Genomic DNA, 12,483 nt, shown 5'->3' on the forward strand with positions numbered 1-12,483 from the left:
TACACAAGCAGCCCCGACCTTCATGAAATAGCATTGCGTGGAATGTTCGCAAATCATTACAACTTGCATTTCATTCCGTTGGCGTTCTGAGGCTCGCAACACCAGTGATGTTATACACAAATCACTTGCAAAACTGATCAGCTTAGGTCAACCAGTATAAGGATAATCTATATTCACGGAGCCTCGAGCTCAATTTCCACGAGGGGCGAGCTTACAGACAAGAGAAAGCGTTTTGGGAAGTAGGTGGCGGCACCGCTACGTGATTTGGAGCTGGACCAAGAACACTCATAACTTCCACCGTTTCCTTCTACAAGCTCATATTTTACCTATTTCAGTCATTGTAAAAGCAATCGTATTTCTTCTATAATGTGGTTTACATTTGAGTAGTCAGCAAATAGGAGTGTGAAGTTGCAATATTGCCATCGACTGTTCCAGAGTTGCATCACTGTTATAGGCAGAATTCGGCTGCCAAGTTTCGAAGCTCTGATTGGATGGTCAACATAGAAAAATAAAATTCTGCAGTTCTGTTGTTTACATTAACCTCCAAGTAAAAAAAAAAAAGAAGAAATATTTTCTTAAATCCTTTTCTTGTAAAACCATCTTAACGACGGGTACTTACAACAATTGTTTAATGTAAATAAATAAGATTAAAATGAGAAATTGATTAAGGATTACGTAATACGGTTGTATTACGGTTTCAATATTCATGCATTTTACTTTATGATGGTGTTAAACTGATTAATAATTACCCTTAAACGACAGTGAAGCCATCTAATAACTTAATTTGACTAACATGATTGTTTTTATGTCCTTAAAGCATTCGTCTCACTCGCACTTACGTACTTACACCGTAGAAGTAAGAAACGAATGCTTTATTTCACAAGTAAAACTGATTATGCTAAATAGATAGGGTGCACATAAAAATATCTAATCTAAAATGTCTAACCTAATTAGTGCCATTAAATTACCCTTTACCGGACATCAGCAACATACTTTATCCACTGATATAATTTATGTTCTTCAGTAAACTTGGTTGCCTATAAAGAGTATAAAGTGTCGTCATAATTATTTTGATATAAATTTTGTACCTAATATCTCCACTCTAAAGAGGAATGGTATCAAATTGTGAACCATGACAAATCAAAACAATACAACTTTGACCGGGAACAATACTTATCTCGTTAATCAAAATTTAATTAAAATGTTACGAAAGTTAAAAAATAAGTGCATCCCCGTTGCCAGGGAGGTTTTGGGATTATACTGAGCAACGTTTACTATGGGACCAACCCCGAAATCGCGAAATAACTAATACAAATAATAACGGCTGTCAAATGTGGTGCGCAATTGCGCATTAAGCGATTACTATTTAAACTAGTTATTTTTTACCTCTAAATTTTCATGTATGCGTTCAGGCCTAAAGGTTCCTTAATCATACTAAAAAGTTCCAAGGAAGTTTTAAGCGTTCAGAAGTTAAATTTTACATTCAAAATAAGGAAGGCGGGTGTAAGTACTTTCTATTAGCAGTAGTTGAAAGTATTTTAGTCCTGCAACGGTATTATGGTAGCGTTTTTATCACCTGTCATGTCATTCGTCACTTTTGCACTTGCATATCTACTTGTTAGAACGTGACAGACATGGTGACAAATGATAAAGAGCCGGCCATCTTAGGCCTTTTGTAAGTAGGTACGAGTATGTATCTAAGTGTATCAAAAGTTAAGCAGCCAGCTGCCTATCCCATAAAATGATGAAACAAAACATCAATATGCGTTGTAATGTTATGTGTAAGTTTGCTTTTGGTTCTTCTTGTGTTATAATGTGCCACGAATAAACTATTTCTATTCTATTCTATTTAATATAGCATATGAAGTCGTATTTGACGTCGTGTAATGAAACACTCGTTATTTCTTACTACATAATTCACTAACACCATTAAAATAATATTCGGCAATAAATAATACGAATATTAACGTTGACAACCACACCGTGTCGTAAGGACAAGCTAACCGGTAGTTATTTAAATATGAATTATGGACAATAAAAACCCATGAACGTAATAAGCTGCCACTTATTGTTAAACAAACCAATGGGAACACCAAATACAGAGCAAATACGAGCATGGACAATTAAGACGTAAAATGCTTTATGTGATGTAACATAAAATCTACATAAATGCTAGTTTACACTGCTAAGTGTCAAGAAGAGTAGATTTCTATGAAAAAGTGAGAAAATTCCTGCTATAATTAAAATGTCGTTTAGGTCATTTTGCGTGTGATAAGTTAGAATTGTCGGTGTAACAACTCGAGATTTTGTTTACCTGCACTGTAGGTGTTAATGAAAAAAGGAAATTGCTTACTCTGGGCCAGAGAGAAACTAAATTGTAAACAAGCAGGATTTAATTTACAAGATTTATAAGAGAAGTAGTACCTTCGCACCGACTGTCGAGTTTGGAATGGATTAAGACGTAACTTCGTTCAGAGTCACAGTCGGCGTGAACTTTTGCTGATTTGTGGAATTGTAGAATAGCTGACGGTACAATGTAGACCTGACAAGCGTTCAAATAAGTAAATAAGAAAAACATTTAAAAAAATTAAAACGATTTTTTAAATCGACAGCAATAAATACATTGCAGTTAAATCTTTCGTTTACTCCAGTTTAGCAAAAATGAATTAAAAAACGAGAATTTAATTTATAACAATTTGTTGGACAAGGCTGTTGGCTTACGGTATTGGTATTTGACCAATACCGTAAGCCTTAAGGGTTTCATTTGTCAGAGTGCAGAATGAAATGTTTGCTCTCGAGCGAGTTCAATGCAAATATTACGCTTTTGTTACGTAATAGGTCAATAAACTGTTACCTCCGTGTTACTTGTGAGTTGTCCGGTGACACCGATTACTCGGCACCCGGTAAACGTATGTGTCAACTATGGCTCTCATAATCCAATAACAAATGTTAAGTAGTTGGACCCACAGTGGACTAAGTATACACAATGGTGATAATAGTTCCGTGATTTGACTTACCTACCGAAACAACTACCGAAATGAATAAAACTGATCAGTTATTATGCCAACAAGCAGGAAGCCGATTCGAAACAACGTGAATGATTCATTTACGAATAACGAAAAAATAACCAATCGCTGAAAATACTTCAGAACATATTGAATATTATTGTTTGTTCAACCTTATAGCGAAAATTGCAAGCTATTAATTTCACACTTCATAAATGATGACCATTCCGTTATTAAATAACGTTTATTCAATTTCATTTGCTTGGCGCATTTCACTCGCGTAGCGTTTAAACTGTCAGCGGGGATTTATCATCGACTGTAAATACTGCGTTTCTGAGGATTTACCGAATAATTTAATTGTCATTAACGTTTCATCGGGATGCATTTTTGCGTGTATCGTTCATCTCTGGTATAAACGTGACGCCGCCACCGGCGCCGGCGCCTGTCAGCGTATTCACTCACTGCATCTGCATATATATTTGTTTTTTTTTTCGTACCGCAATTTATGACGCCGCATGTGAAGTTATTCACTTATTACTCTTAATAAATAGCCTTATTGAGCTTACTGTGGGACTAGGTCGATCTGAGTAAAATTGTTCTATAATATTTATTTATTTATTTAATAAAGGAAATATATTTATGAGCAGGTTGTGGCGACCATGAAGCTGATCCTTGCCAAATATGAAACTAACTATTAAACTTGCCATTCTATTCACAACCTATACTTATACCTAATAAATCTATAAAGATAAATTCTTACTCCAACTCTTTGCCACCTTTAAGAGGATACATTAGTGGTAATTTTTCCATACAAACGTTCTCGACATTTTCCTCTCTGGATTTTGGCCCTAGATGTTTTTTTTATATGAGTTCAATATAACTTCAAACAGCGGTAAACACGGCCAAATAAATGCGCCGTAAATAGACGCCTAGCATACAAAATTGACAACAATAAACCGGAGATATTTACCTATAATTCTCAAATCTGAGTAGGGGCTCAGCTGATATATATATATCCTCTTAAGGTAGGCTTACCTATATATCTTAAATGTATGTCCAATTTGAAACCTCACCCATTATTTAGTTAGCTAATCCTGACACACGCCGCTATATCCGAGTCGTTACACAAGTAAATCGTAGTTCAATATACAGTTACGACAACTGACTCGCTCCTAATGGTTCTGTTTACTACTTTTTATACTCATGTCTGACTCACCATGGGATTACCGCAAACAAATTTCAGATCTACAAAGCTAAGCACTAAACAGGACTTAATCGCGTAAAATAAGTTTTAAATTTACCTCCGACGTTTCGAGGACGGCGTTGTCCCTGTGGTCTCGGAGAAGACCACGAATAATAATGAGTAATGTGAATAATAATGAATAAAAATCGTGAAAGTTTAAATCAGTGTGTTACGAACTAAACAGTTTTGGGAACTGGGCTTTTTAACGACCGGTTCTCCGAAACTTGAATTGTTACGATTTTTCAATGAAATGTCAACAGTCATATAGATTTATCTATATTAAATCTGCCATTCACTAAATATCTCAATCTAAAACTAAATTGGATTAAAGCGGGGTTCTTATTCAGATAGTGATATATCCTTGTCACCGTCGTAAAATTGATATGCTCGTTGAATTGGAATTTAACCCATCTGTCTCATAAGGTGTGTCGTGTGTCACAGTATGTTTTAAAATGCCACCAAAAAAATTTTGCTCCTAAAGCAATTGGTAAAATGTAAAAGATTCTGTTCATTATTATGTTACGAGTGCTCTACCATACTAAATTTGCGGAAGGTGAATAAAATACCATATTTAGTCATCAAATGTAATTGAGGAATAAGTAATAACATTGGACAAGTTTTTGCTCTAAACAACCCACGCGATAATCAGACACTTTACGGGTAAGACTCTTTTTTCTTGCAATGGGTCTCTTACTTTTAGCAAATTACGCCTTTTGAAGCACTTAAATATGTATGGCATTATCTCATTATTGGTTTTTGTATTTTGATGTTCCAATGCTATAACTTATAATGTGATAGATGAACGTCAGCGGCGAGATTGATTGATATGTTTACAATAATAATTGAGATGTCACGAGATGGGCAAGGGATTGGACGATGGATTTATATGGTCTGTTTTTGTGACGGTGACGAAGCCGAGCATCGTTAGTGGCGCTAGGTATCAATAACAAGGTGAAAATAATGGTTGCTGCATGCCGCTGTTTGCGTAATTCCTCGGGAACATCTACATAATACAATGTAAACCATAGACGATCATCTTAGTCGTAAATCGATCCATAGACCGTGTGTTTTATTATAGTTAACCTAAAGCTAAAGCATATACTTTGGCGCCGCGTAAAAATGGCCGTAATGCCACAAATATTCTCCATGCATGGAGTTAAGCCAATTAAGTGTCGGTTTTAAAAGGAAGCGTGTATCTTTACACGATTTCTGTTATTACTTTAAAGAAGCCGTTAAATGCTTTTACCTATTTTTCTCGCCAAACATGTTCGTTGATGACCGTATCAGAGTTTTATGGTTCATAGAGATAAGGTTCGTTCAATAGCTTCTGGGGAATTAAAACGTTACATAACTGTCAGTGGTGAATACAGTTAGTTACTGGGTTCACACTTGAGTTGTATTAGTCATCTCAGGTTCCGGAACGTGTTCCAATTATGCTGGATGTAGTCGCGGCTGTAATATGTAATTCAATGAAACTTTGTTTGGTGCGCAAAAACTCCCTTAATTTGCACACGTTTTGTGAGCGTACAGTGATGTCATGCGTCAAACAAAAGTGATGCTTGAAGTCGAAATAAACGAAGCCTATAAGTGGATGCGAGGAAGCAGAGTTGTCAAGTATATAATCCATCATTATCCAATAAGCGCTTATCGCGCGTCACCGCACCCAGCTAGACGTCAGCAGCTAAGCACATAATGTCAACAATCACATCAAGTTCCTGCGAACCCTGACAAACGATGCATTGTTGCTGCATCACGGAATGCACCCATAAAGCTTCATTGTGATTTTTGATCGCGAATGCATCGGATTATTCCATAGAACCGAAGATACAAAAGGCGCGTCAGTCTTACAGAGAAGTTCTCGAACGAACGATGCGGTGAGGAGTGCGCTGTGGTTTCTGCCTGACCGACAGTGAGTTTGTAATATCCTTATTTGTAACATAAGCTCACGTTCACGTTTATGCTCACGCAGCCTCCACTAATACGCTGAACAAAAAGACAACAATCGGTAACTAGTGAAGAACGCTTGTGAGCACGCTCGAGAAATTACTTCTTTGTAACAATTGTAACGCGTGGAATAATGAAATAATGAGCGATGTTTGTGGGGGGTTGAAAATGCATCACTTTATGTTATGGTTGTCAATGAAGCAGGAAAAATAAAATGAATGAAAGAAATACATGTGAACAAAAGCAATGGTAATTATTGAATTGTTTCGTTTGATGCACTTAACGCAATTCTGAAATAAAGTATTCCAGAACCCGTAACTTTATTTCTTGTTCCATACTCGTAAAAGGCACCTAAATGCCGTCATATAAATAAACAGAAATAGAGTTAATTTAAAAGCAGTTTATACATTTTATTACTAATTTCACGCTTATTGGATTCCATTTAATTATTCTTTGCACTGGAATTTTATTGGTCGAGCAATACTAAAGAACCGTCGACACAACGATCTAGGCTGTCTATAAAAAACAGTTAAGATCATTTTATTGCGGCTTCGAGTTTCCATGACATTCAAGATATTCAATGCTCTTAGTTTTTAACTAGTACTTACTCGTATCTCCTTAAAGGCACTGCTATAAGTAATTAAACACAGTCTACCTTAACAACATTTATCAGTTAGTAAAGTGGATGAGCTTTAAAGGTTTAAAAATAAAATAAAAGTAACCGACAAGATTATTTACATGCTTAATTGAAATAAATATAGGTAAATTCAAGATCATTGCATTAAAAAAATCTATTTTTATTTTTTATTTATTTTAGTAGACTATTTTAGAGAATCCAAATTTTAAAGCGTGTGCGCGCGTGTGTGTAGTATAGTTAATTACGTATGGACTCATCATTTGTATTGTATTATTATAAACAATAATATAAAAATTGTATTATTATACGTTTTACGTAACAACAATAATTTCTGGATTAATAGATTTCTAAGACTGAAATAAATCGAGTAGGTATTTATAGGTACTTAAGTATTTGGGAAAACTTAACAAAAATAAGAAGTTGTACAACTATTCTGCTTTATATGACATCCGCTTAATAGTATGACGTGTTTGTGTCACTTCCCTTCGATGTCATTATAAGCGGATTCTACTGTACATTATTAGTTTTGGGCTAAAACTCCAAAAGACAAAGAATATTAATACATACATATATGAATGTAATATTAAACCGCGAGTAACAGTTTTGAATGATTCACGGTTAATTTCACTAGACTTAAAGGTAATCACGGTCTATATCCCGGTCAATATAAGTCTAGTGAAACCGGGAGTAGTATATGAGGATATACTTAGTTATTTGAAAGTCAAAAATTAAGCTCCATTATTGGGTACCTAACTAACCTAACCTAACCAGGAACAGAAATAAATTTTCTGTAGTAGACTATTTAAGAATCATTTTATTTGCAGAGATGGACGAATGCTTCTTCCGAATAAATTTAAATTTTCTCCCAGAAACGAGTTCGCTACTACGACGTTGATCCATGCAGTTTGAGTGCAGCGCAGTCGGTGCATTTCCGTACCGCACCGACGGGTCCGACCCACGCCGTGCTCGCGCTCTAATGGCCGCCTCATTGTTCCTTGCCTGGCCACACGCCATTATATAGAGAAAGACTTTCTTAATTATAATTGAAAATCGTTGACCTATGCAGCCCTTTATAACTCGGCCGTCAGTTGTTAGATACATATCGAACATGCTTTGTTATTTAAAGCCTGTTAAAAGGAACGTGGACCACCGCTTCTCCATACAATCGTAGGCCCCATTTTCCTCTCTGGTATTAACACAGCCCATCATCTCTTTATTTGATTTTATCAATTTTTTTAATTATTATTTAGGAGCTTTCATAAATATGTCGATTTATTATTTTACTCAAATGAAAAAAGTCGAAAAAGTCAATCGAAGGGTGAAACAATACTTACATCAAATTACATCAAATCACTATCACTACACCTTACAAAACAAAGTCCCCCGCCGCGTCTGTATGTGTATATGTATGTTCGCGATAAACTCAAAAACTACTGAATGTATTTTCATGCGGTTTTCACCTATCAATAGAGTGATTCGTGAGGAAGGTTTAGGTGTATAATTTGTTAAGGTTTTGTGTAACCCGTGCGAAGCCGGGGCGGGTCGCTAGTTTTCCATAATCCACAGTAATATCCATATCCAGAGCGTTGCTAGAGTAGAAAATGGGGACTAACTTTGTATGGAGAGAAGCTGTAGCCCAATATCCTCTTAAAGCCACTTAAATATTTGTCGGTTTGTTATGAATAAGGCAGCGGAGTGAATGACTGATGGTCGTCGTTAATCAAATTATAAAAGAGCAAACATGTTTAGTGAACTTTAGAGGCTGGATTAGCACTTTTGTGTTTGTCCAACGACGCCACGGTGCCGGTGCCAAGCTCAGATGAATGACACGTGAGATTATTCAGGTAAAGCGGATTAAAACTTCGAAAGAATTAGTCGGTTCACTATGTGGATAACAAGTAGTAGGTAACATTCTAATTTTCGGAGTTAGGTGATTAAACTAAACCAACAATAATCGTCACACGTTTTAAGAAGTTTTTTTATAGTGTTAAACAATTTGACCTAAATAAATAAATTCTCTTTGATAGTACCTTGGTACAATTATACTTCAAATGTACTAAAGTATTTTTCAACTTTTTCGGTCGGCCAGTTCGGTCAATGTGACAATGAAATGGTATAATAAGGTACAGAAATCAATTTTTAAAATTTAGTGTACAAATACTAGCCGTAAGGATTTTTTAAAACCTCCACCACCTCTTCAACTCAATAAATATGTATTAATATGTATTATAGAATATATATGTATTTAGTTGTATGTATGTGTATATATTTGTTGTAGGTTACCGTTGTATGTGTATTGTAGGTTATTAATTATTATATAAGATTATTATATAAGTAAACTAGATACTTTTCCGTTTTTTTGCGCCGTTTGTACATTACGTATGTCTACCGTCTCCAATTCTCCCTCAATTGCACAAAGGTTAACTGGAAGAGATCCCTTAAAGGGACAAGTTCGCCTTTGTACTAATGACGAATGTTATTTTTCCTGTTTAGTTTGATTTTTGTACAATAAACTGTTTTACTACTACTACTAAAACGTTTAAACAAAAGTAAATATACAGACGGAGTTATGACGTGCCCATCTCGTTAAAAACCAGAGAAACGGAAAAAATAAAAACCAAGTTGTAAACGTTATCACCCGTGTCCGCATATTTACGCACAATGTACTAGACTAGAACTGTACGAGAACTTAACAATGTTAGCCCACAAACTAGGTCACAGACATATAGGTAATCTCATGGTGTCCCGGAGGTAGTCGAGCCAATAAATTATCTATTACTTATTCTGTACCGCAGCGAGGGAGTCCCCCTTTACAGTGGAAGTTGATGGCTACGGTGTAACCGATCTAATTAATTCAAAGAGTAATAAACGAGTACGTTAGATTAAAGGACAACTATTGGCTTCCAAAGTTTGTTAAGGGTATTATATAGACTATTAATTAAATTACTTTTCGGTTGTTTAGGAGGCCACAAGTCTCATTTTGGGTCGCTGAGCCAAGAGCCAACGGAGTAAGTGAGTAAGTAAGTAAGTTGTTTAGTAAGTCAAGAGAAGCAAATGCTAATTAAATTCTCGTTTCAAAATTAATTAGATAAATAACTGGACAGCATTCTTGCCATTATTATACACGAAAGCAGACCCAAATTAAAGCCTTCAATTGGGTTAATTACAGCACGGATTCACGGAATGATGCGCGGCCCTTTTTAGGGTTCCGTACCCAAAGGGTAAAAACGGGACCCTATTACTAAAGCCGATACAGGCCGATATCGTCCGTCGGACTGGTAATAGATGAGCCCCTTTAGACTCCACCGTCCGTCTGTCTGTCACCAGGCTGTATCTTATGAACCGTGATAGCTATATAGGCAGTTGAAATTTTCACAGATGATGTATTTCTGTTGCCGCTACAACAACAAATACTAAAATGTACGGAACCCTCGGTGGGCAAGTCCGACTCGCACTTGTCCGCTTTTTAAACTTTTTGTTATACAGAATGATTGCAAAATAGTCGCCATCAGGCTTTGTGGAATCCGAGCCGCGATGTTGCGACATGGCTGTCAGGGCAGACAGACGTGCTATTAGCGTCGTATTTTCGGCACCACCGGCGCTCGTTCCGTCATATTGTGCTCCGTCAATGCTCATACGTTCAATTTCCGGAATTCACAAACGATCGTTACGAGATGGGTCACTGGTTGACCTTTACGTCTTTCGGTGACACTTTTTAAAGTGATGAAGCGCACCAAATTCTATTACAGCGTGAAACATTCAATTATGTCCTAGCAATGTATGTTAATGTGACAATTTCCATATGTAATATACATCAGCTTATAGGTACTTTGAGACAGATATTAAACAAATTACTTTTATAGTCCGTGTGTGGTACAGTTATTGTTCCATAACATTATCGTTTGCTTCACATTAAAGGTAATCAAATGGATGAGCTTACCTCATTTTTTACTTTAAAACGGTTAGATCATACTGTACCTATACATATAAATGTACCTAACGTAAGTTTTTTTATTATTTTATTATCAAAACTTTAATGTTTGTATTTTAAGAAATAGTTATCACGTAGGTAGGTATGCAATAAAAAACAGTTTAATGTAAAAATCACAAATCACGGCAGTTCAATAATAAGTTGCCTGTATCGGGATTATTGGGCAAGTTCACGTATCGTAAAAACCATACAATGGTTTAAAAAAATTATCAAGTACAGACCTAAAAATATTCGGATCACTCGTAGTCCTGTGAGAATCAGACCCTTTCCAACCTAATCCTTAATATCGGCTTATGGTTGTCAACAGATCAGAGAGCCATGCTGACGCGGTGGGTGTTCCTGGCGCTGGCGGTGTCGAGCTGGCGCTCCGCTGACGGCTGCACTTGCATGCTAGAGCACCCTCAAACACACTTCTGTAATAGTGACTTCGGTACGTATGGGATAGGTTTACTTTTAGGTATCTAACCTAACATAGTAGTTACGGGGCAACTGAAACTAAGCGATCAGTCGATTAGCCGTTAGATTTACGTAGTCATGACGGAGTATAGTAAACTTCGTAAAATAAGTGCTTTATGTTGTTCGCCAATGTGGCTGTACCTACTTAAAATTTTATATACGCGAAGGACCAAAAAATACTGCGCAATTCCATTAGCAAAAATTCAAAGTGAAGGTGAAGTTCTGGCGAAGTATGAGATAAAATCGTGAATTAAATAATAAAGGACTTTGCTGAGTTGATCGATAAAATCTTGCTTCTTCATTTCCAGTGATCGTCGGCAGGGTACAAAAGATGTTCAAAGGCAATTCGTTTTACGACACGTACAAAATGAAGATTCGAAACGTGTTCAAAGTGAGTTTCATTCGCACTGCAGCACCTTTGGTGGCAAATCGTTATGTTGAACGAGTTTATAATGTGATAAATGGCTAACTAATAACATTTTTAGGCGACACAGAAGGCGCAAGTAGCGCTGAAGTCCGGTCGAATACTAACGCCTACGCAAGACGGGCTCTGTGGGGTAACGCTGAAGCCTAGAGAAACCTATGTAATAACAGGTAAGGATATGCATTTCAAGAAGATTACAAGTATGTACTTACTACAAGATAATAACCATATAGCTATCGATCTAAAAAATATATGTGGTAAATAATCGTATTCCTGTTGTTTCCTTATACAAAATAATATCATAAATACACATGACAAAAAATCTATAAGAGAAGATTATAAAGGTCTGCTACGGATATAAGTAAGTAAAATAACAAGAAAACTTCAAGCGACTTTTCAAGGAGCTTCCGAAGCTTGAATAGGATTCATTTATTATTCCTGAAAGGAAAAGTTATTGGTGAACCCACGTCAAAGAAAATATCACGATTTAAGTAGGTATAATCTCTTGAAGATAAAGATTCTGTAACTTACAAGTTTATCCATAACGCCTGAATGAATCGTGAAACTTTCACAATTTAGCGAAAATCCTCGGAGTCAAATACAGACGTGTGCTTGGCTTTGAAAGATTAATCCAATGTTATTCAGTTAAGACGTAGAAGTTGCGTAACGCGCCTTGACATGGATACAGGACATGTTGTTGTTGTGGTCATTATAGTGGTCATATATTACGAGTAAAGGCCTGCAAAATCATTATTGTTTTTATCGACGCTAGATTTTGCACTA

The 12,483-nt window shown here is 36.2% G+C and overlaps 2 protein-coding genes across 4 annotated transcripts in view; one reads left to right on the forward strand and one right to left on the reverse strand.

Moving 5' to 3' along the window:
- Positions 1 to 12,483, reverse strand: part of LOC134742797 (synapsin) — a 123,359-nt gene that overhangs the window by 70,296 nt on the left and 40,580 nt on the right. The window lies entirely within an intron of this gene.
- Positions 1 to 12,483, forward strand: part of LOC134743001 (tissue inhibitor of metalloproteinase) — a 61,907-nt gene that overhangs the window by 45,506 nt on the left and 3,918 nt on the right. For all 3 annotated transcript variants that reach the window (XM_063676262.1, XM_063676263.1, XM_063676264.1), the window contains 3 exons: positions 11,128 to 11,250; positions 11,585 to 11,667; positions 11,762 to 11,870. In XM_063676262.1, the coding sequence (XP_063532332.1) occupies positions 11,139 to 11,250; positions 11,585 to 11,667; positions 11,762 to 11,870 (304 nt within the window). In that variant the 5' untranslated portion in view covers positions 11,128 to 11,138. The remainder of the gene's footprint in view (positions 1 to 11,127; positions 11,251 to 11,584; positions 11,668 to 11,761; positions 11,871 to 12,483) is intronic.

This window comes from Cydia strobilella, chromosome 7 (assembly GCF_947568885.1).
Source record: "Cydia strobilella chromosome 7, ilCydStro3.1, whole genome shotgun sequence".
NCBI classification, from domain to species: domain Eukaryota; kingdom Metazoa; phylum Arthropoda; class Insecta; order Lepidoptera; family Tortricidae; genus Cydia; species Cydia strobilella.